General features: G+C 44.3%; 1 protein-coding gene across 5 annotated transcripts in view; it reads right to left on the reverse strand.

Moving 5' to 3' along the window:
- Window positions 1–2,744: 2,744 nt before the first annotated feature.
- Window positions 2,745–27,653, reverse strand: part of BFSP1 (beaded filament structural protein 1) — a 131,037-nt gene continuing 106,128 nt past the window's right edge. For all 5 annotated transcript variants that reach the window (XM_045008325.1, XM_045008321.1, XM_045008322.1 and 2 more), the window contains 6 exons: window positions 18,393–18,488; window positions 17,236–17,328; window positions 14,423–14,530; window positions 9,699–9,919; window positions 5,802–5,887; window positions 2,745–4,084 (listed from right to left, as the gene is read on the reverse strand). In XM_045008325.1, the coding sequence (XP_044864260.1) occupies window positions 3,162–4,084; window positions 5,802–5,887; window positions 9,699–9,919; window positions 14,423–14,530; window positions 17,236–17,328; window positions 18,393–18,488 (1,527 nt within the window). In that variant the 3' untranslated portion in view covers window positions 2,745–3,161. The remainder of the gene's footprint in view (window positions 4,085–5,801; window positions 5,888–9,698; window positions 9,920–14,422; window positions 14,531–17,235; window positions 17,329–18,392; window positions 18,489–27,653) is intronic.

Consider the following 27,653-nt stretch of genomic DNA (forward strand, 5'->3'; position numbering starts at 1 on the left):
TATGTGGGCGGATGGCTTTGTGCTTAGGCCTCTGCACAGGGAAGACTTTCCCCCATACTGAGTCAAAATATGTTTCACTAGCACACACTGCACTCAGCTGGACTCATTTACCTAGGAGAAGCCCCACTTCTTTCTGTAGGGTAACTAGAATCCGGCCCACTGTCTACATTTAAAGATTCCTTGTCTACAGTAAGCTGCAAAACAGCAATCTGCTATGGAAAAGGAGCTTATGACATATACTCCATAGCATTACAATAACACAACAGCAAAAATTCCTTTAAATGAAACATGATTTGTGAATGTAATAGTCACACACACACAAACTACATACACATACGATTTGTGAACGTAATAGTCACACATATTGGTAACTGCCAAGGAAGCGATTCTGCTGTTATAAGATTGATCGAAGAAAAATTTGATTAATCACCTTGTTGGCCTTTTAGTCTAGAACTATTTTTTCACTGTTCAGTCTTCACTTAATTTATCAACATCTCTGCATGCTGTTAATGTGTGCATTACCTAGCACTGTTTTAAAAAAGACACCATTTTATAAAAAAGCACAATAGGAATGCAGGTTAGCTAGTAAAATGCATCATCAAGCTCCAAAGGAAAAAAAGTGTACAGATGGGTCTTCTTGTCCTGCAGTATGTAATAAGGAGGAGCAGATTAGGGGCATGAGCCTGATTCTCGTCACCTCTTAGTCGATAGGTGTTTTATCACTGCTTGCAGGGAGCACAGGCTCAAGCCCTATGTAATACAGAACATTCTGATATGCTGTAGTAGGAGTTTTGTCAGAGGTTCTTGTTAATTTAAAGCCCAAAGGCCTTATAAATCCTGAAGACCTTATACAGTTTTTATTCAGCCCTTTCAATACATGTTTTGTCTGAGTAAAAACTGAGTTAAGGCCTTCACAGTTTAGGCCCGACACCTGCAAAGCATTTAAGTACATGCTTAATTTTCATGGGGCTACTCACATGCTTACACTTAAGTACTTGCTTAAGTCCTCTGCTGGACCACAGCCTTTGCCCTTAAGTAATACCCAACTTATGCACACATTTTTATGGTTCTAGAGGTGAAAGATTTTATTCTCATTGAAATTGCTGGGACTACTCACATGCAGGGGTGGCTCTAGGTATTTTGCTGCACCAAGCACAGCAGGCAGGCTGCCTTAGGCGGCTTGCCCCCGGTCCCACGGATTCGGCGGCTTGCCTGTAGGAGGTCTGCCGAAGCTGTGGGACCAATGGACTCTCCGCAGGCAGGCAAGCCGCTGAAGGCAACCGCTTGGCATGCTGGTGCCTGGAGCCGCCCCTGCTCTCATGAATAAAGTGAGCAGGATTTGGCCTATATGGATGAGGTAGTAAGAAAGCAATATACATATGGGAGCATCATTAACATTTAATGATAAAGTTGTAGTTCTGGGTAATTATTAGAGTTGGTAGGGAATTTTCTATTGAATTTTTTTAATGGAAAACGACATTTTCCCAAAATCAAAAGTTCCCTGAGGAAAATTTAGATTTTTTTTTCCATCAAGAGCTTTTAGCTTCTATGGCATCCTTGGCTGGACTACATTTCCCATGATGTACAATGGTCTCCTCTCTGGTTGAATTGCTTCTGTGCATCATGGGAGGCCCAAGACTGTAGTGCATCAAGGGAGCTGTAGTACAACCAGCAATCCTGGCCCATAGAGGAGCATGGGAGACATGAGGCACCCGAGCTACCCCTCACATGAGGCACTGTAGCAGTTCAGGTTGCCGGTGAACGTCCAACTGTGCTGAAATAAAGTGTTTTGATACTTCAGAATCAAAAATTTTTGGAACTTTTCCTCTGTGAAAAATGTCCATATTTTGGCTTATCTGTACATGAAAACAAATATCAGCATTTCCCACAGGACAGAAATTCCAATTTCTGACACACTGTGTAATACTGTAACCGTATTTTCTCTTGTGTGTCAAAAACAGGATACAGTCCTGCAAACCTTCACCCCCTATGTGCTTGAGCAATCCCCTTGAGTTTAATAGGACTGCTCACATAAGTAAGATGTTGCAGGATCAGGTATAGGGTTTCTAGGTCTGGCTCACTAAAATGCAACAAATTTGAGGGAAAAAAATAATAATATATACACTGAAAATACCCCAACCAGACAATCTTTGAAGTGTCTGCAATCCTCTGAAGAGAGTCCAGTGTGCACTAAAGACCTCGACCTCAGTAACATGGGCTTTTGCAGCGGGCAGAATTTTAAATAGAGTTCAAGGAAGCTATTTTTTAAACCAGACAATAACAGACATTTAAGCATAAAAATTAGATGCAAACTGCTTAAAAATAAACACAATTAAATGAAAACCCTAGTGAAATCCTGGCCCCCTTGAAGTCAATGGGAGGTTTGTGTGTAAAGACTGAACTAAGATTCTTAACACATTCTTTTTTTAAAGCTGTCCCTTTTTTTCTTTTGGTATCGTTGCATATTTTATCCTCAGTAGCCTAGATGATATGTAGTAAGATCTTAATGACAAATTCAGCCACATTTTTGTTTGGTAACACAGCTAAAACGAAATGACTGCTTAGCTCTCTTATACATAAAGGGTATAAACAGGGATAGTTGAAATATGTTACTGAACTAAAGTGCTTAGTCTTTCACCTTGAAAACGTCATGTCAGTCAGTTTGTTAATTGGTTAATACTAGCTTGGTTAATGCTACTGTTTGATGTTAAAGGCAACACACACCCATTGTGACTATGGTCTTTAGGATGCAAAGCTTTTATTCAATGAACCAGATGTCACAAGCTAACATTTGCAGCTGTCTGAAAATTGGAAACTAATGGCAGCTAAAGCATCATTAGAGGAATATAAACTGCAAGGGGCCAATTTGTAGTGGGCACATATTACTTAGGTGTGGTTTAGACAAGCAACTTCTTAATAATTACTTTCTACTTGTCCTAATCACAAAAAGTGTTTTGTAAATGAACCTGCTACTAGTTGCCCAAGTACATTTTAATGATTATTACATTAAAGTTAAATCTACACCAGACAGAATTGCCATTAATGTAGCAATGTTTTATATCAAACAGCAAAAGTCTCACTAAGTTAGCATTGTGTCAGGGAAAAAATAATTACGTCATGTAATAACTATGCCAGACAAGTTGCTTATCAAATGATGTAACTTAAGAGCCTTTGTCTCCTAGCTTCTTCTTGCTTGTCTTCTCAATCGTTGTCTCCACAATCATAGCTGTCTCTTCGTAAGTCTGAATTCTGTCATCTGAAAACTTCTCAATGGATTCCACTACTTCCACCTTCTCATAGCTCATGGAACTGGGTATGCTTGGTTCTCTGAATGCTTGGCCTCCTCGTTGGTCTTCTCTGTCATACTCTGTCTCTTCAAATACGTCTGGCTCTGAAGGGCTGGCTACACCAGATGGAGGTGCTGCCTCAGGCTCAGTGACGTCTGGCTGCTTTGAGGGCTCTTCGGCTTTTTCTTCTGACTTTCTGCCCTGTTCATTTATTTCTTCTCTCTCTTCAAGCTCATATTGCATTTCATGGACTTCTCCTTTCTCATTTGCTGATGGTTCAGAGGGTTCAGGCAGCTCTGGAATTGGCTCCACCTCCCCGCCATTTGGTATCTTTCCATTGCTAGTGGAAACAATGATCCCACCTCCAGCTGGGGTGGAGGAAGAATAGAAGCAAGGATGGTCATAGCTTGCTTCCCCTGTGACAAGTACATAGCGCCCTTTGGTAGACAAGTCAGTCTTAGGCTCGGGTCTCTTGTAGCATCTAATTTTCTCTCTCACAGTGTTACACAATTCATCAAAAGCTTTACTTATCCGAGCTCCATCAGGCACATCCTCTGGGACCGTTTCTTGCTCATCTAGTTCTAATCCTTCCTGCTTAGGTTCACATATTACTGTGCTTTCATGTTTAAATTGAAGCTGATCCTGATGAAAGCCTTCCAGAGTTCTTTCATAGCTGTTTTCAGGTGAAAACCCATCTATGTCTTTGGAAGTGATCTCCTTTCTTCTAGAAATTTTCTTTGCCAGACCTTTTTGTCTTGGTTTCGCACTTGCAATCTCTTGCATAACCAGGGTGATATCTAAAGAAAATCCAAAACAAAGGCAACAGCATACACCATTGAAAGGAGTTGGCCAAGGCAGTTTAGCAATCTATCTCCAAACCAAAGGGCCTCATTGTCAGTACAGTGTGTGCAGAACAGAGTGCAGCTGCAAAGGTGGGCATGTATTCATTTTATGTATGAAGATGGTTATTCTGAGTGTGCGACACTGGGCACGTATCCATTTTGCATGTACAATCACCACTTTTATACATAAAATGTATAAATACTAACTTTTGCATATACAAAACTGAGTGCACAAAATCAGCATCTATAAACTATGAAGACTACACTAATGCTCTGAAGGTACATTTAGGGCTCACTGCTGCTTTTCAATAGAGTGTGCAACACTACTATCTGGGATCAGTAGCAGGATTAAGGGCCATACCCACATGGAAGTAGTTCCTGTGGCTGCTTCACAGGACTCCTGGGCTTTCCAGCTGCAGAAACATCTCCCAGATGTGACAGGGGAAACATCACCATGTTAAAAAACATTCCCCCTGCCCTGTTCCTTGTGGAAGAATTGCAGACTCCACCCAGAGCTATCCCCATAAATGCAGATCAGGTTCTCGTGAATGTTGACAGGAGACTCACTCATGACCTAACACAGAGGCAAGTTCTTCCCTTACTCTCTAGACCCTCAAGTCAAGTCCTGTAGGTAATGATCCGAAGCACAGTTAGATGCATGGGTCAGATGCTCAGCTGGTGTAAATGAGCATAGCTTCATTGACTTCCATGTAGATGCATCTATGTACACCAGTTGAGGATCTGGTCTCCATGTATTAGTAGCTAATTTGTTCACTAACAAACTTAATTAAAGCCTGCTGTATTTGGCAAAACACCAAGAATGTGAACATGTAACAGTTTATCTTCATTTTCTAACATGCCTTGTTTTCAATAAAACATCCAATTATCCATCTATTTATCATGATACTTCTGAGACATCTATCAACTTGGTATGTAAAGTACCTAGGTATCAAACCATCCATCTCTGTTGTTAACAAAATCATTTCTACCTTAGCCCTGGATATTTTCCTTCAAAAGTTCTTGCTCTTACGAACATCCTAATTCTAAATGTATTAATCATATAGTTCTGAGGAGCAATCATACAGTGCAGAATGTGACTCCATTCAGCTCAAACTGGGTCATGGCAGATAAACAAGACTAAATTGCCTATCTGTACACCTCTACCTTGATATAACGCGACCCGATATAACACGAATTCGGATAGAACACGGTAAAGCAGCGCGCCGGGGGGCGGGGCTGCGTACTCCGGTGGATCAAAGCAAGTTCAATATAATGCAGTTTCATCTATAACGCGGTAAGATTTTTTGGCTCCCGAGGTTAGCGTTATATCAAGGTAGAGGTGTATTTGCAGGGCTACCCAAATGTTCCTATTTTGTTTAGTGATAATGAAAGGATGGTCAGACTTGGAATATAACCTAAATCCTATGTGATCTCTTTGCATTTTTTTTAAATGTCCTGCCACCAGTATAGCTAAGGAACCAATTGGTTAGGGGATCCAGCCTTCAAGGGCCAGATCTGAAGCCAACTGATGTAAACTGAAAGTCTCCCATTGACTTCAGTAGGCTCTGATTTAGGCCCCAATAATGGGGCCATGCTGAAGACCAATGAAAATGGTTTAAAATGCAAATGTTCCTGTATTTACTCAAACAAGAAAAGAATATCAGCCGTTTACCTCGCCTCCTCCAGGTTGTAGTCTGGCAGGGTCTGTAGCTCTGTGTGAAGAGTGCAACTGGGGTTCCAATTATGGCAGAATTTAACCTGGCAGAGAGAATTTGCATGAGTCAAATTTCCCCAGAATACTTTAAACAAGTAGGACAATTCGCCTCACAGCAAAATGGGAACATAAAATACCATTCAAATCAATATAGAGCATAGGCCGTGTACTACTGGCCAGATTCCCTGCTGGTGTAAATCAGCAAATGCCTCCACTGCCTTCAACGGAACTATGCTGCTTTACACCAACAGAGGATCTGGCCTACTATACTTACATATAGCATGTAGAGCAAGCACACAGTTTTAAAAAGCAGCCCTAGTTTTGTCAGGGAATTTCATGATGTAAGGAGAGATTTTGAAAGGCACAAAGGGCAGTTAGCCATCCCATGCCCTCTGGAAGTCAGTGGGATCTGGGTATCTAACTCTTTTGGCGATCTTCCCCGTAGAACTAAGGACCAGATACAGCCCTCACACCATATGCATATGCAGTTTAATGCAAATAAGAAAGCAGTCAATAAAAGTAAACTAGATTCTTTATTTAACTTAGTGCAACAGCTCTTGCCATCCGCTCATTTTTCTTCATGCACGCTCCCTCTAGTGTTACCAGCTGGGCACTGCACCTACTTGTTCCTGCTCTGTTCAATTAACCTTTCATACCACTTGCAACTCTGAATGACCCAGTGGGAGCTCAAAGGCATATGAACTAAGAGGACAAAATGCCCCTTTGATTCACAAGAACACACACAAAATGTAGTGTCAGGGTAAGGCGTATGGTGACAAGTATCGGGTCAAAAAAAGCCAAAATCAGTTCACTTTTCAGTTTCCCCCCACTCAAGTTTCTGCAGTGCTGAAATACAGTGGGTGGGGACCGGCCAGCTGAGTCAGAAAACATAATGGAACGGAGACACACTGTACCTCAAAGTAGCAACCTGTAACCCCGTACGTACCACTTGTATATGGTTATGATATTTTGTGTAAAAAAAAAATGCCTTGTGAAGTATCATTGGCAAAGTCATAATCTATTGGACATTACTAGCCTGTTGAAATGTAGGTATCATTACTGTATGTGAAGTTATGAGATTTTTGTTATATGTTTGTCACTGAAACATGCTGCGATCTGGAAAACATGCACAGTCTAGCTCTTCTCTGGCAACAAAGGAGTGACCAACACCCAACCAGGTGTTAAGCAACCACCATCGGCCATTCACCAGCAAGGGAGTTTTAAACAGAGATTTGCAATTCACATGAGAGTCAGTTGCTCAAGCATGTACACCATGGGGCTGCCTAACCCCCCATGACACAGCAAGGATTTTTCCAGCATCGAGGAAAGTGTAAAACAAGGGGCAGTGACATAACCACCTCACCTTATAGTGATCTTCAATAGCTCTGCTCAGCTGCCTTCTGATCTTGGAGGTGTCTAACATCCCTAGGAATCTAACTCGCTACGATTAAGTCCCCTAGGTGCCTACATTTCTGCCATTGACCATGGGCAAAGCTGCTTCAGTCTCAGCAACGATGCAGCTATCTCACACCTAAACCCCAGCGAGATCTTCAGACTGGGTGTTGTCCCACCTGGAGGGCCTGTTCTGGTACCCATGCCCAGAGCACACCTAACTCCACACCAAATGGCTGTGGGGTTGGGGAGGGAAGAGGGCAGACGAGGAGCTAGACCTAGACCCCCAACGCCTTAGTCTAGGGGTTAAGGATGTGAGAAGCCCAGGCTTAACGCCCCTCTCTGCTTGAGGTGGAGACTGGATGTGACGTTGTGAGTGTCCTAACTACTAGCTATGGGATACTTTGCTGTGGAAGGTTTCAGAGTGGTAGCTGTGTTAGTCTGTATCAGCAAAAAGAATGAGGAGGCCTTGTGGCACCTTAGAGACTAACAAATTTATTTGAGCATAAGCTTTCGTGGGCTAAAGCCCACTTCACCAGATGCATACAGTGGAAGTCACTTACTCTCTCCTGTTGAATCATAGAATATCAGGAGTTCATCTAGTCCAGCCCGCTTCTCAAAGCAGGACCAATCCCCAGACAGACTTTTGCCCCAGATCCCTAAATGGCCCCCTTAAGGATTGAGTTCACAACGCTGGGTTTAGCAGGCCAATACTCAAACCACCGAGCTATCCCTCCCCCCACAGTTTATAAAAAGCTGGTCCACAGTTTATAAAAAAATAAATATGCACTTTAATTTAAAGAGAGTGAGCACATATGATGTTATAGGCTAGTGGGTAGGTGTGGCACTCTGAACTTCAGAGTAGCACCCTGGCACCCCCATAGTCACAATGGTGATATGATTATATGTTTTGTACAAAGCATGCCTTCTGAAGTACCATTTAAAAAGTCTTGACCTGTGGACCATCAATATCCCGTTGGATTGTGTATGCTATCATTGTATGTAATGTTATGAAGTTTTGCTATGTGTATGTTATTGAAATATTTTGTGAGGTTGAGATAACCCACAACAAGCCTTTCAGGTACAACAATGGAGTAGCCAGGTGTGCTGATGGCCCAATGAAGGGAATCCACTCGCCCACCGACCATTTCAGAAGACTTCTCAGAGAGAGCACGTAGACAATGGAGACTGCTTGGCCAATGGAATCGGACTCCCTTTCACAAGCAAAAGATCTTTCCAGCAAGTTGGAAGAAACTATAAAGAGGGGAAGTGACATCATGGCTTGTCCTCACTCCCCCCACAACTCAACACCTGGAAGAAACATCTAGAGGATAAAGACTTTGAACTGGGGAGGGTAGTTCTGGGCTGGAGGAGTGTCCCAGCCAGTGTACTGGAGTTTGTACCATCCATCAAGGTAATACACTCCTTGATTCAAATCCTATTTGGTTTATAAAACTCAGATTGCAAATTTACTTTTATTTCTTGTGTAATCAACTTTGATCTATATGCTTACTACCTATAAGCATTTAAAATCTACCTTGCTGTAGTTAATAAATCTGTTTTCTATTTTACCTAAAACAGTGTGTTTTGGTTGAGGTGCTTGGAAATCTCAGCTCAGTTTACAAAGGCTAGTGTGTGTCCTCTCCACATCCAGGGAGGGGCAGACTGGGAAATGATCTTACACTGGTAAGGCTTCTAACCAGACAAGAAAGGCCAGTTCTGGGGTGCAATGCTGGGGAACTGGCTGAAGTGTCTCTATTGTTGGTTCATGAATGGCTAGGAGCATTCATGTAACTCAGCTGGGTGTGTCCCTGCCTCTGGATGTCTGCATAAATGCAGTACCTGTCAGAGGTTTGTAGCTTGCCAAGAGTATCACAGTGTGCTAGGGAGCCCAGGTTGGTGGGACAGATGGCTCAGTGGTCCCCCTGGCCAGGTTGCACCCTGGGAAACCCATCACAGTAGGGCACTCACCACAGAGGCAGGAAACCCAAGTTCAAATCCCTTTACCACATCAGGCAGAGAAGGGAATCAAACCTGGGTCTCCCATGTTCCTCTTTGTATAAATAATTAAATCGCTAGTGGAATGGGGGATTGGAACATGCCCTAACCAGCAGGCTGGAGAATCATTTTCTCTCTGGCCCAATGTTATACAAAGTGGAGCCACTGTAACAGTCAGGACTGAGAGAACCTGACCCCACGGTACCTCCTGCCCAGTGGTTCATGCACTTGCCTGCAAGGCAAGAGACCTGGGTTCCAGTCACTGTTTCACATTAGTTAGTAGGGGGAGGGTGGTGGAGAGAGCAGTGAGCAACAGGGGTGGAGCATTGAGGGAAAGAGGTGGAGCAAGGGGTGGGGCCTCGGGGAAGAGGTGCAGCAAGTGGGGGGAGGATCCAGTGCTCATTGTCAGGTTTTCACAAATTAGAAAGTTGGCCACCCTACGCACCATACAGAAAGTAGCCCTACCGGTTGTCTTCATTCTCAATGATACGTTTGTACCGCTCCAGCTCATTCTCCAGGGACTGCTGATATATCACCAGCTGGTGACAGTCACTCGTGTACTTCTCCAAGGTCCTTTCAGCATCCTCTATCTCCTTCCTCAGGGCTTCAATCTGCTCGTTGTACAGCTGAACCTCGTCATCATAGCTCTCTTGAGTGCTCTTAATAGCTTGTTCCAGCATGGTTGTCTGAAGTAAAGGAAATGGAAAGCAATGATATACAGCAGTTCTATGTGGGGACTGAGACATTTTCAGAGGAATCATTAAATGGCGAGACATACTTTTCTATGTCAGCAAACTAATGACTGAAAATAAATCATATCCTTTGGCACAATTATTGAAGAGGAAGCTGACTACAATACTATGTACGGCTAGTGAATACAGATGGGTGATTTTCCCATCCCATGAGATTTCAATTTTTTCCCATACTGAAGTGAGATGAAAAGTTGCAGTCTCAAACATTTTCATGGACCACTAATCTGAAAAAAAAATCAGATTGGTTAAATCAAAACATAATTCTGAAACCTTTTGTTTTGCTTTTGATCTTTTAAAACCCCTTTTAAAGTCTAAATTAAATAAAGTCCAAAACTTTTCCACAGAAATGTTTGGAATTGAGAGCTTTGGTGAAACTGACTCTTTTCTGCAAACAGTTTTGGGGTCTACAACTCTGCATTTTCCTATGAGAAAGTATTTGAGTCAGAGAATTCCCCTCCAGCTCTCACAATGCAGATATCTCCCAGAAGGCATCTACGTGGGCAGATGAATAGCTTCTACAGAGGTCTTGGGTTCCCTTGCACAAGCTCTGAAAATTGGCCCTGATGCTGCACCATTAAAGCCTATTGGCATTTTCATTACATTCATTTAGTTATGAATTCATATTTAAAAAATACATCTATTGCTCTCATCATGGTCATCTAGTCCATAAATTAAAACCTAGACCAAGGCCTTTCTATAAATATACCCATCATAGCTCACACTACCCTGAGCAGCCTTAATATAGACAGTAAGAAGACGGGTTTTGCAAATCTGGTCTCTGGCAGACAAAAGGGAGGAGGGGAGCAGGTTTGAAAAATCAGAGGAGGAAGGATGGTTTTTGGGGGCTGCAGCATAGACTGAGCTCAATTCCTGATGCCACTGCAGATGTTATGTATGTTTCCAGGCAAGTCACTCAGAGTTTCAGTGTTGGTTTAGTGGCCACAGTGCTGCATTTGCGGGGGGTGGGGGCGGGGGAATGGGACACATTAATGCACTATGCCAACAGCAATGGCCAGAGTCATTCTGCCCATGGAAGACACAGGCAGTCAGAATTCTTCTGGCAGGAGCAGGCTCATGGCTGCTTCTTTTCAGTCTATATTCTTCTTGCACCACCTCTTCTTTAGAGGCAGCTTGGCTTGAGCCCCCTTAGATCCCACCCAGCCCCAGCCCCAGCAGGTTGTGTAGCACCACTGCAGTTGCTACACATCCCTTGTACGTGGCACTCCCAAGGCACCAGCACAAGGATTACCGCTGCTGACTGGACAGGAGCCTAGAGCTGCCTGTTCTGCCCAATGGGGAGGTGGCTAAAATCTGGCCCATAAGCTCGTTCTAGCTCAGTTTCGCCAGCTGTCGGTTGGGAAGTATAATACTTACATATCTCATTACTGACTGTAAAGCTCACCTTAGATGGACAGGTGCTACATGCGACTGAAGATGATTAATTCTGAGACTGCTACTAGTACAGCCATGTTACTAAATGTGACATCACTGATCCCTCAGGCATTGTGGGAGCCCAGCGTGCAGCGCTGCAGACCAAGTTACAGCTCGCTGCAGTGCACGCGTAGTAATCGAAAGACAAACTTTAACATTACAAGCTGCAGCCTGCCACTGACCCTCACAAAACACATGGGGAGAGTCACATACAGGGAGCAAGCAGCAGCTAATCCTTATGGGATTTCTACTCCCCCACCCAGTGAAATAATGACCAAGGAAGTTTCCTTTAAATGTTAATATCAGAACATAAAGTTTCCTTTAAATGTTATCAGAACATTCTGGCTTGTAGACTAACGCCTGTGCAGTGACTCCTGCATATAAATGGGATTTTTATTAATACATCACTGGAATGTAAGTTGGCCACAAGATGGTGCTGCGTCACTTGAAAAAAAAGAGAGGAAATTGCAGCAAAGTGCTACTTCTGCTGTTATTTGCCTAGCTCATTACGTCATTCCTATAGCACTTTCTTTTACAAACAGTCACACTTTATAAGAAGGGTTCATTCATAACTAGGCTGCAGAGCAGTGGGTCTCAGTCAACACACAGCTGTGGTCCATGTGACATCCTCAGGGCTATAACTTGGGAGGGGCAGGAGGGGCACCTGCCCCAGATGCAGAAAAGTTGCAGGGTGTAAGAATGGGGTGGTGCAGTATCGGGCCCTAGGTGCTGGAACAAGGGGTGCTGGAGGTGCTGCAGCACCCCCTGGAGTGAAATGGTTTCCATCATATACAGGGTGGTTTACCATTTGGTTCATAGGCTCTCAGCTCTGGTGCTGGGGGCAGTTCCTGGGGAGCAGTTCCTAGGTGGGGGGCTGGCTGCATGGGGGGCAGTCCCTGGGTGGAGGACTATATGATGGAGGGGGCAGTTCCAGGGAGGTTGGATGATGGAGGGCATTCCCTGGCTGGGGTGGGGGCAGTCTGGGAGGCATTGGGATACAATCCCTGGCTGGAGGGGCTGGGTGCATGGGGGGCTGTCTCTGGCTCGGAGGGCACCCTGCACTGGGCAGGGTTCCCCATCTTTGCCGGCCGGCTCAGCAGCTGTGCGGTGCACTCAGCCTAGCTGCACCGCCAGCAGCAGTGCGGTGCTGCCATGCCATCCTTACAGTAAATTCATTCATTTTAACAGTTAATGTTTTGACTTATTTACTAACTTAAAATGCCCTTGGCAGACATTTGCCAGTGTTGAACTGAAAGGTGCTGTAGTGATTTGAATTGTATTGCTGTCGTGTAACAAATACTAAACCTGGGTTATTTTTGTGTGGCTGCACAGGCAGTGTATATATTGTGTGCATGCTACCCACAACACACACAGAGCTGGGTAAATAGGTTGAGAACCACTGCTGTAGAGGGTTAATAAATCATTAATATATTGCTTTAATAATTAATTACTCAATTGTTATAGACTGTGGGGAGGGAGGGAGGAGGAGAGGGAGAGCTGTTTCCAGAGAACCTGAGTGATTTGTTTTATTTGGAAAAATTTCACCCTTAGATTCCAACAGCTCAATAGGCTGATTATAACCATGGTTTATAACCCCCTATAACTGCTTTTACTGATATTCTCAATATGAGTATAACTGCTATATTTGTCATTTATTAACCTTTTATAAATGGAATCTTAATATAAAGTGTCACCTTGAAAACTTAGGTTTCGTTCTGAAATTGTGACTGGTAAAGGCCAGATCATGCTCATCTTTTCTTGGGTTAACCCTCCGAAGGCAGGTTCTCTCCACCTACTTGTACACCTGAGCAGAACTCAGGCACCGTCACAGTCCATGCTGTCCCCTGAGCCCTGACTAGGGTGTTAGACACCCCCAGGAGACTGAGGCAGAGGTGTGGCCTTAGCCCAACCCCTCTGTGTGCTGGCCAGAAGTGCTGTGGAGACTCAGCAAGCTTCCCAAGATCTCCGGGAGGTGCTGTGCATCAGCACCCCATCCCCGGAACAGACAAGTAAGGGCTCCTTCGTGCAGTGCTAAGCTAATCCTTTCCCACAACCACCCATTAATTAGGTCCTTCTTAGGGGTGGGCATATAGGTCCTGACATTCATGACTTAAGTGGCTATTCAGTTTTCAGCCTAGCCTGACAGGATCACGGAGCCCAATGACTTGCTGCAGAAGGCACAAGCCGCACTATGAAATTCTTGGCTGGGGCCAGGCAGGAGCTGCAGGAAACGTCCTGGTAACTCATGCCCTGTGGGTCAGCACTGCACAGACACAGAGACTGTTGTTGCTGATGGTCCCTGGGTGTGGCTGGAGGTGCTAATTCGTTGTTATCATTATCAGGGATATATATGTAGGCTGCTGTGTGAAACCTGACATGCACTTTGAGGAAATTCATAGATTTTAAGGCCAGAAGGGACTGTTGTGATCATCGAGTCTGACCTGCCTCATGACACAGACCACAGAATCTCACCCGGTAATTCCCACATCAACCCCAGCCCTTGTGGAGTGCTCAGGGAAAGCTGACAGGTCTGAAGACCTCTGATTTTATCCCACAGTGCCAAGGCATTTCATACTGGATTGGGGGAAGGGAGACTCCCTGGACCTTTTCAGTCCTTGGCCTGTCTGCTGAGACTGTCCATCAGCAATCCAGTTGTGATCTGGGCGTCTTGTTCCACCACATACTGGATTAAGGCCTCCAATCAATTCTACTCAGCCTACTAAGCAGCTATCACACAGTAATGACTGACCCTCTGAAACTACCTACATAAATCTTCATCCCATGATACTGGGCCTGTTAGACAGAAGGAGGAAGCTGAGATGGGTAAAGTTCAAATAAAAAAAATCCTTTTCAGGCATCCATCATATTTGTAGGTATAACACATACGCTCAAAACCCCATTAAATACCAGCCTGCTGCGTTGTTCAATGTTAGGTGTTGATTTGTTGCAATTACACTAGCCTGAATCAATGAGAGTTACTAGACTTCCCAGTTAGCTGTATGGTACCTCAGTCTGCAGTTTCAATTTCTGAGTCTGCAGCTGACAAAGAATGCTCTTGTACTCTTCCAGTTGACTCTGCAGGATAGGAATTCTCCTTTCTGCCATCAGCCTTTCCTGAGAAAAAAGAAGAAAGAATGTCTGATCGTGTAAACATGCCACCAGAGATTCCATTACCTGCAGTCAATCTGAAAAGACAAAATGAATGATGAGATGACATCTCAGCCTCTCGCTACATAACTTTAATGGTCTCAAGTTCCCAATGGAGGCACTGTAGAAGCACTGCTTCTAGTTTAAAATAGTTCACTTCATTTGAAAGGAAAAGGTTTACCATGCTGCTGTGTGGAGCAGACTAGTAAACGCCTGCTTATGCCATTCACACCCAAACAACAATTGTTTCCTGGTGTACTGTCTTACATTGGTGCGAAAGTGAAACCCACCACCTTTGTCTTACCTGGTTTCATCCAACCAGTTTGATTCACAAGGGTTCATCCCTTTCTCTTGCCCCATCTTGCCTCTTTGGAGAGGGAGCAGACAAAGCAGGCTCACATCTCCATCCCCAAATCTTGGAATCTCTTTACTCTGATGGGACACATCCCTACATCTGGTGCTGCTGGACTAGCCTTTTAACATGGGGTTGGTATAGGTCCCAGAATATACCTGGTTAGCAGAAATCCCTGTTCAAGACTTCTGACCTCTCTTTTGATACTTAAGCTCCTAAAGCTCACTTAAGATTTTCAAAGCTGCAACTTTGATCTTCTGTTGTCATCATTAGAAATTCCACATTTACTCACAGATACCATGGACTTCCCTCTACTTAGAATAGGAAATGGACTGTGTGATGTGGCACTCCATATGATTTCATGAAAATATGCTAATGAGTGTGAATATGATATAACTGGAATATGCTTCATGCAAAAGGTCTCTTGTAAGGTACCATTACAAAGTGTATAATTTATTGAGTGTGATTATCCTATTTGTATAAATGTACCACTCTTGTATCTGAAACTAGAAATAATGAAATATAACTCTGAGGTCCTATTGTAGTTATGCAAAGTGTGGGCCACTAATGGTGGCTTGGAATCTTGATGGCTCCCCTTAACCAGGACAATGGACTGTAGACGACTCTGTTTTACTTGTAAGTCTTCCTGTATACGTGTGTGCTGGCAAATGGGTAATGAAGTCTTACAGTGACATGTGATCATGTCACCTGAACTGGAATCCACCTTTAACCTGGTGCTTTTCCATTTAGAAGGGAGGAGGGGAGACCAGAGAGACAAAGGATTCCCGCCTTGTGCAAAAGATATATAAGTGGGTGGAACAGAACAAAGGAGGCTGCAGTCATGAGAAATCCCCTAGCTACCACCTGAGCTGGAACAAGGGCTGTACCAGGGGAAAGGATTGTGCCCAGACTAGGAAGGCATCCAGTCTGTGAAAGAAACTTATTGAAACATCTTTGAGGGTGAGATTTATCTGTATTCAGTTTTATTACTGTACTAGGCTTAAGCCTGGTCTACACTAGGCGTTTAAATCGGTTTTAGGAGCGTAAAACCGATTTAACGCCCAACCCGTCCACACCAAGAGGCCCTTAATATCGATATAAAGGGCTCTTTAAACCGGTTTCTGTACTCCTCCCTAACGAGAGGAGTAGCGCCAATATCGGTATTAACATATCGGATTAGGGTTAGTGTGGCCGCTGATCGACGGTATTGGCCTCCGGGAGCTATCCCACAGTGCACCACTGACCGCTCTGGACTGCAATCTGAACTCGGATGCAGTGGTCAGGTAGACAGGAAAAGCCCCGCGAACTTTTGAATATTTCCTGTTTGCCTAGCGTGGAGCTCCGATCAGCACGGGTGGCGATGCAGTCCGAAATCAAAATAAAAAAAGAGCTCCAGCATGGACCATGCGGACGTGATCGCTGTAAGGGCAGGCAAATCCGTTCTATCAGCGCTCCGTTATAGAAGATGAAATTCAGAATCATTTTAAAAAATTCTCCAGACAGAACCCGGAAGTTCCAAGGGGCGGGGGAGGCTGCGGGAACTATGGGATAGCTAGGGAATAGCTACCCACAGTGCAACGCTCCAGAAACCGACGCTAGCCTCGGACCGCGGACGCACACCACCGAATTAATGTGCTTAGTGTGGCCGCGCGCACTCGATTTTATAAAATCTGTTTTACAAAACCGGTTTATGCAAATTCGGAATAGTCCCGTAGTGTAGACGTACCCTTAGACTTGAGGGTTTTATTTTATTTTACTTGGTAATTCACTTTGTTCTATCTGCTATTACTTGGAACCACTTAAATCCTACTTTCTGTATTTAATACATCACTTTTTACTTATTAATTAACCCAGGTTATGTATTAATACATGGGGAGGGGGCAAACAGCTGTGCATCTCTCTCTATCAGTGTTATAGAGGGCAAACAATTTATGAGTTTACCCTGCATAAACTTTATACAGGGTAAAACAGATTTATTTGGGGTTTAAACCCCATTGGGAGTTGGGCATCTGAGTGTTAAAGACAGGAACATTTCTGTAAGTTGCTTTCAGTTAAGTCTGCAGCTTTGGGGGACGTGGTTCAGACCTTGGGTCTGTGTTGGAGCGGACTGGCGTGTTTGGCTCAACAAGACAGGGTGTTGGAGTCCCAGGCTGGCAGGGAAAGCAGGGGCAGAAATAGTTTTGGCACATCAGTTGGCAGCCCCAAGGGGGTTTCTGTGATCCAATCCGTCATAGAGTATCTCAGGCACTTAGGGTAAATATCGACTATCACATTACGAGTGCTCACGACATAGCATTTATTTACTCAGTGAAACACTTACCTCACTTACTCCAACTGTAATGGTGGTCACACTAGAGGTCATTTGGATGATCTGTTGTAAAATGCTGACATAGGTCTGTATTTCCATGATATTCTGTGGTGGAGTAAAATCATTTTAATTAGTAACTAGTAAAGCAAGATTTTCAGTTCAGCTGACTGAACTTCTGTGATTTATTTCTTGATGATAACTTCTTTCACTTGTAAAAGTATGGGTCAAATTCAAATCTGCCATAAATACATGCCACCCGACTCTAGTGGACTTCTACTCATCTGAACTGGGCTCTACATGTCTTAGCAGTTTAGTACCCCAATCACCATATTCAGATAGTACTTTGCTAAAGCTGTTGGGTTACTGATGAGATGCATCATATTCTTAATTCAGTATTATGTGACTCATGTTTTAAAGGAACAAATGGGAATATAATCTGATCTAGACACCAGTGGAGGAGGAGGAGAAGGGGTAAGGGTGGTTAATGGCGTAATGAAGACCGGTGGAAGGAGGTTATTTTCATTTGTATGGCCGATGTGTAGGACTGTGACTCCTTTCAGATGACACTTTGTAAATGTGCTCAGAAAAGGTTGACCAAGTCCAGCATCTGGTTTGAATCACTGACCATTGACCCTGTTCTAGTTTTTGCCCCTACGGACCTGATCTAGCTTCCATTGCTATCAGTGGAAACAATTCCAAAGAACTGTGGAAAAGGATTAACGTTGGTCTCGCTCCTTTTACCAAATCTATTCCCAGTTTATATATGGCTCCTAAAGCTATTTAATGATGATTCTTTTCCTGGGAATGCCAGACTACAATCCTCTGAGTCCCAGATTAAATGATAAAAGATTCAAGCAGATCCTGTTAATCATGTTAATGATTCTCAACTGCTGATCTTGGGTGAGTGACCTTTGATAAAATACAGCAGGCTACTTGGTGGTCTAGAGAATACGAAACTGAATGTACTTTGTTCACTAACATTTCCAGTCTTACCTAGGGTCACTGCAGTTGTATGAACCTTTTCAAAATGCCTTTTTACAATAAAACAAAACAACTAAACTTTACTCTGTAGGTGTCTGAAGTGGCCACTGAAAGAGATGAAAGGTTAGCATGACACTTTTCAACCTTCCAGACTCCTCTCTGAGAGGTGAGGAATTCAGTGCAATTACCTTCTTGTACCTGTCCTTTGTGGCATTAATGTCATCCTGCAGGAACTGTGATTCAATCTGAAGTTCCAGATTACATAACAAAGCTTCATCTGCTTCCTGCAGTGCAGATAAACATGACACTTTTAGTACCGGCTTCAGGATCACTAAGAATAGAGGAGCCACTTATCCAAAAAAGTGAATCATTTAAAATTTGTAGCCCTCTATGTTGAGAATTAAAGACTAATGGGAGAAAGGTATGATGAAACCAACAAACAATATGCACTTTTATCCATTTGGCTCTCCTGTGGTATACACTATTTTTCTAAAAAAAGCCGATAAAGACAAACAGTTAATACATTTTAGTACTGTGGTGCTGTCACAGCTCATTCACCATATGCTTTATGATGGCTGGGAGCCAAGGAATAGACACTTTATGAAATACCGATCACTGAAGCTTGCAACGGTGTCTGATTCTAAGCAGGAGGAATCAACAATATAAGGCATTGATTTCTCCAATATTTGTGACAGCATTTGATATGTTGACACTTTTTAAAAATATCACATTAAAGAACATACCATATTTCTGTGCCAACCTGAATTTTTTCATGTTGTGACGTCTCACACATTGTAAGTGTGCGGACTCAGCCCTGCAGCGCCTCCTGCTGGTCTCTCAGGGAATTAGCTTAATTTCCAGCCTGGAGCGCCATTTGCAGGCCGGTGTCCTGCTGCCGCTTGGCTCCAGTGTCCCTCCCAGGACTTGGGTGGCCCGTTATCTGGGATGCTGCCCCCTGGCAGTAACCCCTCAGTCTCGGGGTCTCCCCTCTCTGGGAAACCCCCACCCCCTATCCCCACCTTGCCTCAGTCATAGGCTACTGCCAGTCACCAACTAGCCCCTACTCCCTGGGGCAGACTGCAGTGTAAAAGCCACTCATCATAGGCAAGGGGACCTGCTGCCTTCCATCTCTGTGGGCTTAGGACCAGGCCCTGCAGCCTGGGGAGTTGCCAGTGTGGAGCTCCCCTGCTCCTCTGGCCTTTCCCCAGCCCTGCTTCACTCCAGTGCCCTTTAGAACTCCAGCAGCTAGGTCCATCTCCCTTCTCAGCTAGAGGGAGACTCTTCCAGCCCCTGGCTCACAGCCCTTTTATAAGGGCCAGTTTCCTCCATTTGGGGTGTGTCCCCAGCTGCGGATGCTCTGCCAATCAGCCCAGCTTTTCCCCTGCCACAGCCCTCTCCCAGGGCTGTTTTAAGCCCTTCAGGGGTAACCACCCTGCTACACACATCATAAAATTGGATTTTTCTGTGACATTTCTGGGACTAATAATTATTAACATGGTGGCCCACAAAAACTAGAAAAGCAAGTCTGGGGGCAAAAAATTGCAATTAATTGTAAATTCAGGAGGCAGAAGAGTCTTAGAGTCCAGTTGGTCTAGAGAAATGAGCACAGAATGCAAAATAATTACCATGATTTACACCTGCGTAACAGAGAGCAGCATCTGGCCCAGTATCCAACTCCCGTTTCAATTCTAAGAGGTCACTTGGCTCATTACTCAGTTAAACAAGCTCCTGAATATAAAATACTTCCCAGTAACTTTCAATCACACAATAGAAAATAACAAATTCTATGGGGATAAGTTTCAGCCTGCTATCTAATACATCAGCATCTAATTAAGTACATCATGCGCCAATAGAGTTTAGTTTCTGGTAGGACTCCTGAACACGACCAATTGAATCCTTGTTGCAACTCCCTAACACTCAATGGTTCCTATGACATTTTATAATGTACTTAAGTGGGGGTGTTTCCATGAAGCTATAAATGCAATATGAACTGGATCCAAAGTCCATTGACATCAAGGGAAAGAAATTCACCAATTTCAACGGACTTTATAGGTGATACCTGAGCTGGCTGAATTGCACCAATACAATTGAATTGACATTTACAGAAGACAAAAGTTTTCCTTGCAGTGATAAAAAAAGGTATTAAAATATATCAACAGATGCAGGCGTGGCATCTATAGTATATATCAGGGGTCGGTAACCTCTGGCACGCAGCTCACCAGGGTAAGCACCCTGGTGAGCCGGACCAGGCCAATGGGGGTTGCGGGAAGCAGTGCGGGCGAGGGATGTGCTGGCCGCGGCTTCCCGACGCCCCCATTGGCCTGGAGCGGCAAACCGCCGCCAGTGGGAGCCGCGATTGACCGAACCTGCCAACACAGCAGGTAAACAAACTGGCCTGGCCTGCCAGGGGAGCCGTGTGCCAGAGGTTGCCAATCTCAGGGTAATCTGGACCTTGAGTAAAATCCTAGCCCCCATTGAAGTTAATGGCAAAAAAGCCCAAAAACTTCACTCCTTGTATTTTGGAGGATTGTTTACACGTAACTCTTTGTCGGGAAATCAATGCATTTTGGCAACTTCTGTGATCAAATGTCTGTGGGTAAGACTTTAAATAACACAAGCTCTCTGAAAACCCTGGAGACATTTTTTCCATCATGTAAACTCAGCCCTTTGCAGTCTCTCTCTGTCAATGGTTTTGTTAGGATATCACAAAATCCCATAGATTTTTCAGTAGCTCTTATTCTAGAGAACAAAGTACATCCTGAGACCATGGGGCATGGTGGGGGGGGGAGTCCTTTTCTCAATTGTTTTTGCAATTTGTTTACTTTCTGTGTTTGACAGTACATTAAGTATAGTTTCACAATTTCCCAATACAAGAAGCTATTCAGGTCATTCCACCTGCTGTATCAGTGCATCTCTGACCCAGCAAGAGCAAAAAGAAATTGTAAAATATAGGAATATCTGATTGTAAAATCAAAAATTTGACAGTGAGTCTCCAGGGTAGCTATACATCTGAAAGTGCATTTAATTCATATTTTCACATGCACTACATTTCAAGGTGATGGTGTCTCTTTAGTTCTATAACATCAGGTTTTGAATGGTAAGTTGTGCTCAACAGCAATAATCATCAGCTTTGTAGCAACTTTGGGGTAGCCATGGATGCTAAAATCACTAATATTTCATGGGCCTGATTCTGATCTCATCTAGATAGTGTAACACCACTGGTGTCAATGGAGATCCTCCTTTTCTAGGCCTCAACTAACCAATGCATTTAAGCACATGCTTCATTTTAAGCACATGAGAAGTCCCACCCCATTCAACAAAGCACTTAAACAAGTTATTAACATTAAGCACTCACTTAATTCCTGATGAAATCAATGTGATTTACGCATATGCTGAAAATTAGTATGCTCTTCAGTGATTTGCTGAATCTGGGCCTTACACCAGAGACTAGAATCAGGTCCCATGTGTCTGAGTTTATGAGATAGTTACATTCTAAATGCATACGCTTTTTTTTCTTGACTCATTTCTTTCTTCATAATTCCAACCACACTGCTCATGCCAGCTCCTCAAGGTAAGAGTATGCTAGTGAGAAGGTCTGATTCAGTACTTACCAGGATTTGGGATAGAAAAGTGAGCATGTGCACTGTGAACCTACCTATATCATACTTGCCAGCACATGCGGGATTCTGAGCTCTGTGGTAATTCAAGCATATCTCCACTGAAATCAGTAGTGTTACACTGGTGTCCAGGAGATCAGAACCAGGCCCATTCAATATAATTGATTTTGTCATCTATGATAATCCCAAAGTTGATACAAAGGCTGATGATTAGTTCTCAGGAAAGTGTGTTCTCCTTCAGTGGTTCTCAAACTTGAGCCGCCACTTGTTCAGAGTAAGCACCCTGGCGGGCTGGGCCGGTTTGTTTACCTGCCGCATCTGCAGGTTCGGCTGATCGCGGCTCCCACTTGCTGCGGTTCACTGCCCCAGGCCAATGGGGGCTGCAGGAAGTGGTGCGGGCCGAGGGACATAAAAGGTAATAACTGGGGATATACCAATCTCCTAGAACTGGAAGGGACCTCGAAAGGTCATTGAGTCCAGCCCCCCTGCCTTCACTAGCAGGACCAATTTTTTTGCCCCAGATCCCTAAGTGGCCTCCTCAAGGATTGAGCTTACAACCCTGGGTTTAGCAGGCCAATGCTCAAACCACTGAGCTATCCCTCCCTCACATATTGGCCACTCTTTCTGCAGCCCCCATTGGCCTGGAGCGGCCAGTGGTAGCCACGATCGGCCAAACCTGTGGATGCAGCAGGTAAACAAACCGGCACGGCCTCCCAGGGACTTTCCCTGAACATGCGGCAGACCAAGTTTGAGGACCACTGCTTTACTTCAAACAAAACCTAACCTGACACAATTAAAAAATCATCCAGGGAAACTAAGATCTGATCTACACTTAAACATTAGGGCCTGTGACAGACCCAAACCAGTGGGGTACAGGAGTCTGGTAGAGGGCAAATATACTGGTCACTGGATGAGTAGTTTTCTGTTCCCTGAGTGACCAGAGCAGGGGCTTCACTAGAGAAATCAGGAACCTGCTGGAACCAGTTAAGGCAGACAGGCTGATTAGATCACCTGCAGCCAATCAAGGCAGGCTAATCAGGGCACCTAGGTTTAAAAAGGAGCTCACTCCAGTCAGGTGAGGAGGAGCCAGAGGAGAGGAAGTGCGTGTGAGGAGCTGGAAGCAAGAGGCACAAGGAGCTGAGAGTGAGAGGGTGTGCTGCTGGAGGACTAAGGAGTACAAGCATTATCAGACACCAGGAGGAAGGTCCTGTGCTGAGGACAAAGAAGGTGTCTGGAGGAGGCCATGGGGAAGTAGCCCAGGGAGTTGAGTCTGTCATGCAGCTGTTACAGGAGGCACTATAGACAGCTGCAATCCACAGGGCCCTGGGCTGGAACCCGGAGTAGAGGGTGGGCCCGAGTTCCCCCCAAACCTCCCAACTCCTGATCAGACACAGAAGGAGTTGATCCAGACTGTGGAGAAGATCACTGAGGTGAGCAAATCTGCCAATAAGCGCAGAACCCACCAAGGTAGAGGAGGAACTTTGTCACAGGGCCGTATAGCTATGGTGCTAAGGGGGTGTGAAAAATTCAGACCCGGGAGTGCCACAGCTATGCCCACTGAACCCCCAATATAGATGCACCAAGGTTGATGTAAGAATGCTTCCTTTGACCTAGCTACCATCGCTCGGGGAGGTGAAGTGCCTACAGCAATGGAAAAAAACCCTTTCCATCCCTGTGAGAAGTGTCTATGCTACGGCACTACAGCAACATAGTTACAGCATCGAAACTAAACCTCTGTGGCATCTGCAGCCTAGACATGGTCTGAATAAATAACTGACTATACAGAGGAACATGTGATGCTGGCTATGCATAAAGCACTGTCAAATGCACAAAGGAAACAGAAAATATGGGAACAAATATTTTCTCCTAATCAACTTTAGTCAGAGTAACACTAGATGTTGCTTGTAACAATAGGATCTTAATGGGGGGCGGGGAGAAACAGATTTTAAACATATGGCATCCCTTTAAAACTCACCACTTTCAATGATCAGAAGTAAATATCTGGCACAATGATCAGATCATGTGCAGGGAATTAAACACTCGCCTCTCTGGGCAGGGCATGTGACTATGGTGAAAGAGGGATTTCCATTTTTACATGCACAGCAAATTAACCACCAGGGCTGATATGCTATTGAGAAATGTGTTGATGCTTGGGATTTTCATTATGCCATTGACTCATCCAGCCAGGTTTGCTGATGCACCAATAAAACCACCATGAACTTTTTTTACTTTAATGCTAGTTAACTGCACTGCGAGCAAATGCCACTAATTAAAACAGACCATGACCAGAATATTCTAAGCCAGTCATCAGGCATTTGGGGAGCATTTATGCAGCCTTAATGATTTCCTATTGAGAGAAAGATCAGCACAACAATGATAGTGTTAGGAGTCTTGTGGGGGAAGCAGACATCCCCAATTAGCAAGGATTTTTGTATGTAATGAGCAACATCTAGTCTTCTGCTTTTCAAATGTTTGCCCAAGAGAGAAAATGTGTTCGCCATTTTTCTTTTTAAATAAGCTAGATTTAGCTATGCATTCACTGAACCAGGGGCGGCTCCAGGCCCCAGTACGCCAAGCGCGTGCTTGGGGTGGCAAGCCGCAGGGGGCGCTCTGCCAGCGCCGTGGGGGCAGCAAGCAGGCTGCCTCTGGCGATTTGCCTGTGGAGGGTCCGCTGGTCCCGCGGCTTCGGCAGACCTGCCACACGCCTGCGGCAGGTCCGCCGAAGCCGCGGGACCAGCGGACCCTCCGCAGGCAAACTGCCAGAGGCAGCCTGCCTGCCGTGCTTAGGACGGCAAAATCCCTAGAGCTGCCCCTGCACTGAACCCTCACGTTGTATCAAAACAACACAGCATCCAGTTATTTTCTTCTCAACTCGGCATCCTTTCATTATTCTTTATGTGCATTTAAAAAAAAATCTTTAGATACTGACTCCAGCAGTGATCAGGGCCACCCAGAGGATTCAGGGAGCCTGGGGTCCGGGGGGGGGAGAGGGCCTTCCATAAAAAAAAGTTGCAATACCATAGAATACTATATTCTCATGGGGGCCCCTGTGGGACAGGCTCTGGGTCCTACGGGGGCCCCCATGAGAATATAGTTTTGCCCTACTTCCCCCTCCCCCCTGCCCCGGGTGGCCCTGGCAGTGATCAAGGGCCCAGATCTTCAATGATATTTAGAACCTAACTCCCATTGATAAATAGAGACAGGACAAGTCCAGTGCTCTGCAGAACTGTTGTTTAATGCTTCTGTACGTTGATGTGTTCTTCCCTATTAGTAAAGATTCCTGCATGTATATAAAGCAATCAGGCTTCATCCTGAGTATTATGCACAGAAAATGAACTGCAAAGCAGAATGGACTTATCTTTCTGAGTAAAAGCCATTGCATTCCTATATTTATAAATTGACCTGAATGTACCCAAATACTAGTTTAAGTATAACGTGCTGGATATGGGGATGTGAATTCTGTGTCACTGATAAATATGGACAATGCAATCATATCAAATGCCAGAACTTTGCTCTCAGCATAATATGTATCTCATATCTGCTGTCTGCCCTGCTGTAGAGAATACTGCTCTCAAGAATCTGCTAAGATGTGTAACATCCTCCATGTCATTTGATATCATGTGAAATGTATCAGTGGCACAGAATTTTACCACAAATACATACATATATGGAGTAAACTGTTTGCAAAATGGCCTTCATGACAGGGCTTGAATCCCTGTTTGTTGTTAATGGAGAGAGGTACAAAATTTACAAACAACAAATCATTCACTAAACTGAGCCCCTTTTCCTATTCAGCAGTAGTCTGCAAACACACAGTAAGCCTCTTCGTTATTCAGATGGATCGGTGAATGTTGTGCATGAACAAATTTCTTCCTAAAGATTGCTCACAAACTGGTTGCCTCAGTGAACGTTCTAGTGCTCATTTGATAGTTTGTTCTCTGCGGTTTGTCATCTTTGTCAGCTGATTGTTTTTGTTCCCTGATTGCGTTACCTAATATTTATAATCCCTTCTGTCTGTGTGGAAGATGCCATCTTCACTGACACACGAGGAATCTCCAGAGCTAAGTGCATAGCTTGAGCTAAAGCTCTCAACCTATAGCTCCAGCAGACTCAGCCACAGAGAGAGACCTCTAACACACATTCACCTTTTGATAATGAGAAGGGGTTTAGTAGAAGTTGTATCCATTAGTGTGGTACATTAGCGTGCTACATTTTGCTTCCTCTTTTTATGTTCCTCTTCATCGATAAGGCACAAGAGAGAAATGTCAGAGATGGCCACCAGACCCCTGCCATGTCTGCTCACACCTTCACAGGCATCATGTTTCCCAGCAACACATTTGTTTTTCAGGTTTTCATATGTTTTAAATGAAAAACAAATATCTCCATTTTTTGGCAGAAAAGCCAAATCTCCAAACTGTGAAACCGCCTTAAACAAAATCTTTGCATGAACCTTTGTGAAAATGTGTCCTCACTTTCACCCATCTCTTATCACTATGAGCCAGATCCTGTTCAGGCCCAGTGATCACGATGGTCCCTTCTGAATCTGTGGCATTGGAGCCTAGTCTGTATCAGACCAGTGGTTGCTAATCTCCATGAAGGGTCTAGGGAGCAGAAGCCTTTCTCCTCTGCTGGCAGAATGGCTGCAGAGCTGCTCAGAGGAGGCTACTTCTGTCCAATGGCTGAACTAGCACCCCAGGACCCTTTGCGAACGGGGAGGACTGAGGATCCATGCAGCACACAGTTCATGCTCCACCCTGCCCCCCATCCAACCCTGCATTGTCACAGGTAGGCCAATGGAGTGGGGCTGCAAACCACATTTTGGGGTTCATGCTGTGCCACTTTTGAAAATGCACTCCCTGTGCAGCGGAACCATACTGGCTCTGACGCCGGAGCGACCTCCCTGCCTCCAGAGATGACTGGATTTGCCTTTCCATTTGGTGAGCTTATAAAATACCCATAAAACTCGTTCTAAATGAGCTCCAATATACTGGCAAATTCTAAGCACATGATCTCTTGGAAATATGGAGAAGGGATGTTCTGGACATTAAAAAGTAGATGAAAAAAAGTACAAGTCATTCAAATGATCTCTGTGTGCGCAAAGCCACGTCTGCATTTTGCAGAGGGAAGGAAAAACACTGTTTAATATGCCAGAAATGGGATAGAAACATGAAAGATGAAGGATTAGCAATGAAAATAGAGCTGGGGAAGGAGACAATCTATTTTTCTTAATTCAAAGAAGAATGCAAACAGCAAAGAAAGATAAATTTGATATTTTTTTTCTTAATTTCATACACCTGGCTTTGAAAAACCTTTTTTAAAGACGTTAATGGACTTTTCAAACTCTTTGCCATGCAAACCATTATTTATTCTACTGGCTTAATTCTGTAAAGTGCACATCTAAGGTAAAACTTCGCCTGAAAAGAAACCATACAGTTTTCTTCCTTTGCTATGGAAACTAGATTTGCACAGTGAGGGGCCAATCCTGAGATGGAGTTGAGTTCCTCCTGCAGTGGGCTGAGTGCCTTCAGTTTTCTTTGAGGTCCATGAGAATCGAAGCTGCTGAGCATATTACAGGATCAGGACCTTGTGGCTCTATTTAAATGAACATTTTTCTCCACTCATCATCTAGGGACAGACAGACATGTTGACTGCATGGTATTCACTTAAAAGAGATACAAAACTTACGATTTGCAAGTGGATGGACTTTTGCTGACTACTTGTGCATTGACTCCAAACACAGTCGGAAGACAAACTCTTTTGGGCACAGAAAGGAATAATGAAAGTATTAAAGCCAACTCTAAAAACACTGGGCCAGATTCTGCCATCCTTAAA

The sequence above is a fragment of the Mauremys mutica genome, chromosome 3 (genome assembly GCF_020497125.1).
Source record: "Mauremys mutica isolate MM-2020 ecotype Southern chromosome 3, ASM2049712v1, whole genome shotgun sequence".
Lineage (NCBI taxonomy): Eukaryota > Metazoa > Chordata > Testudines > Geoemydidae > Mauremys > Mauremys mutica.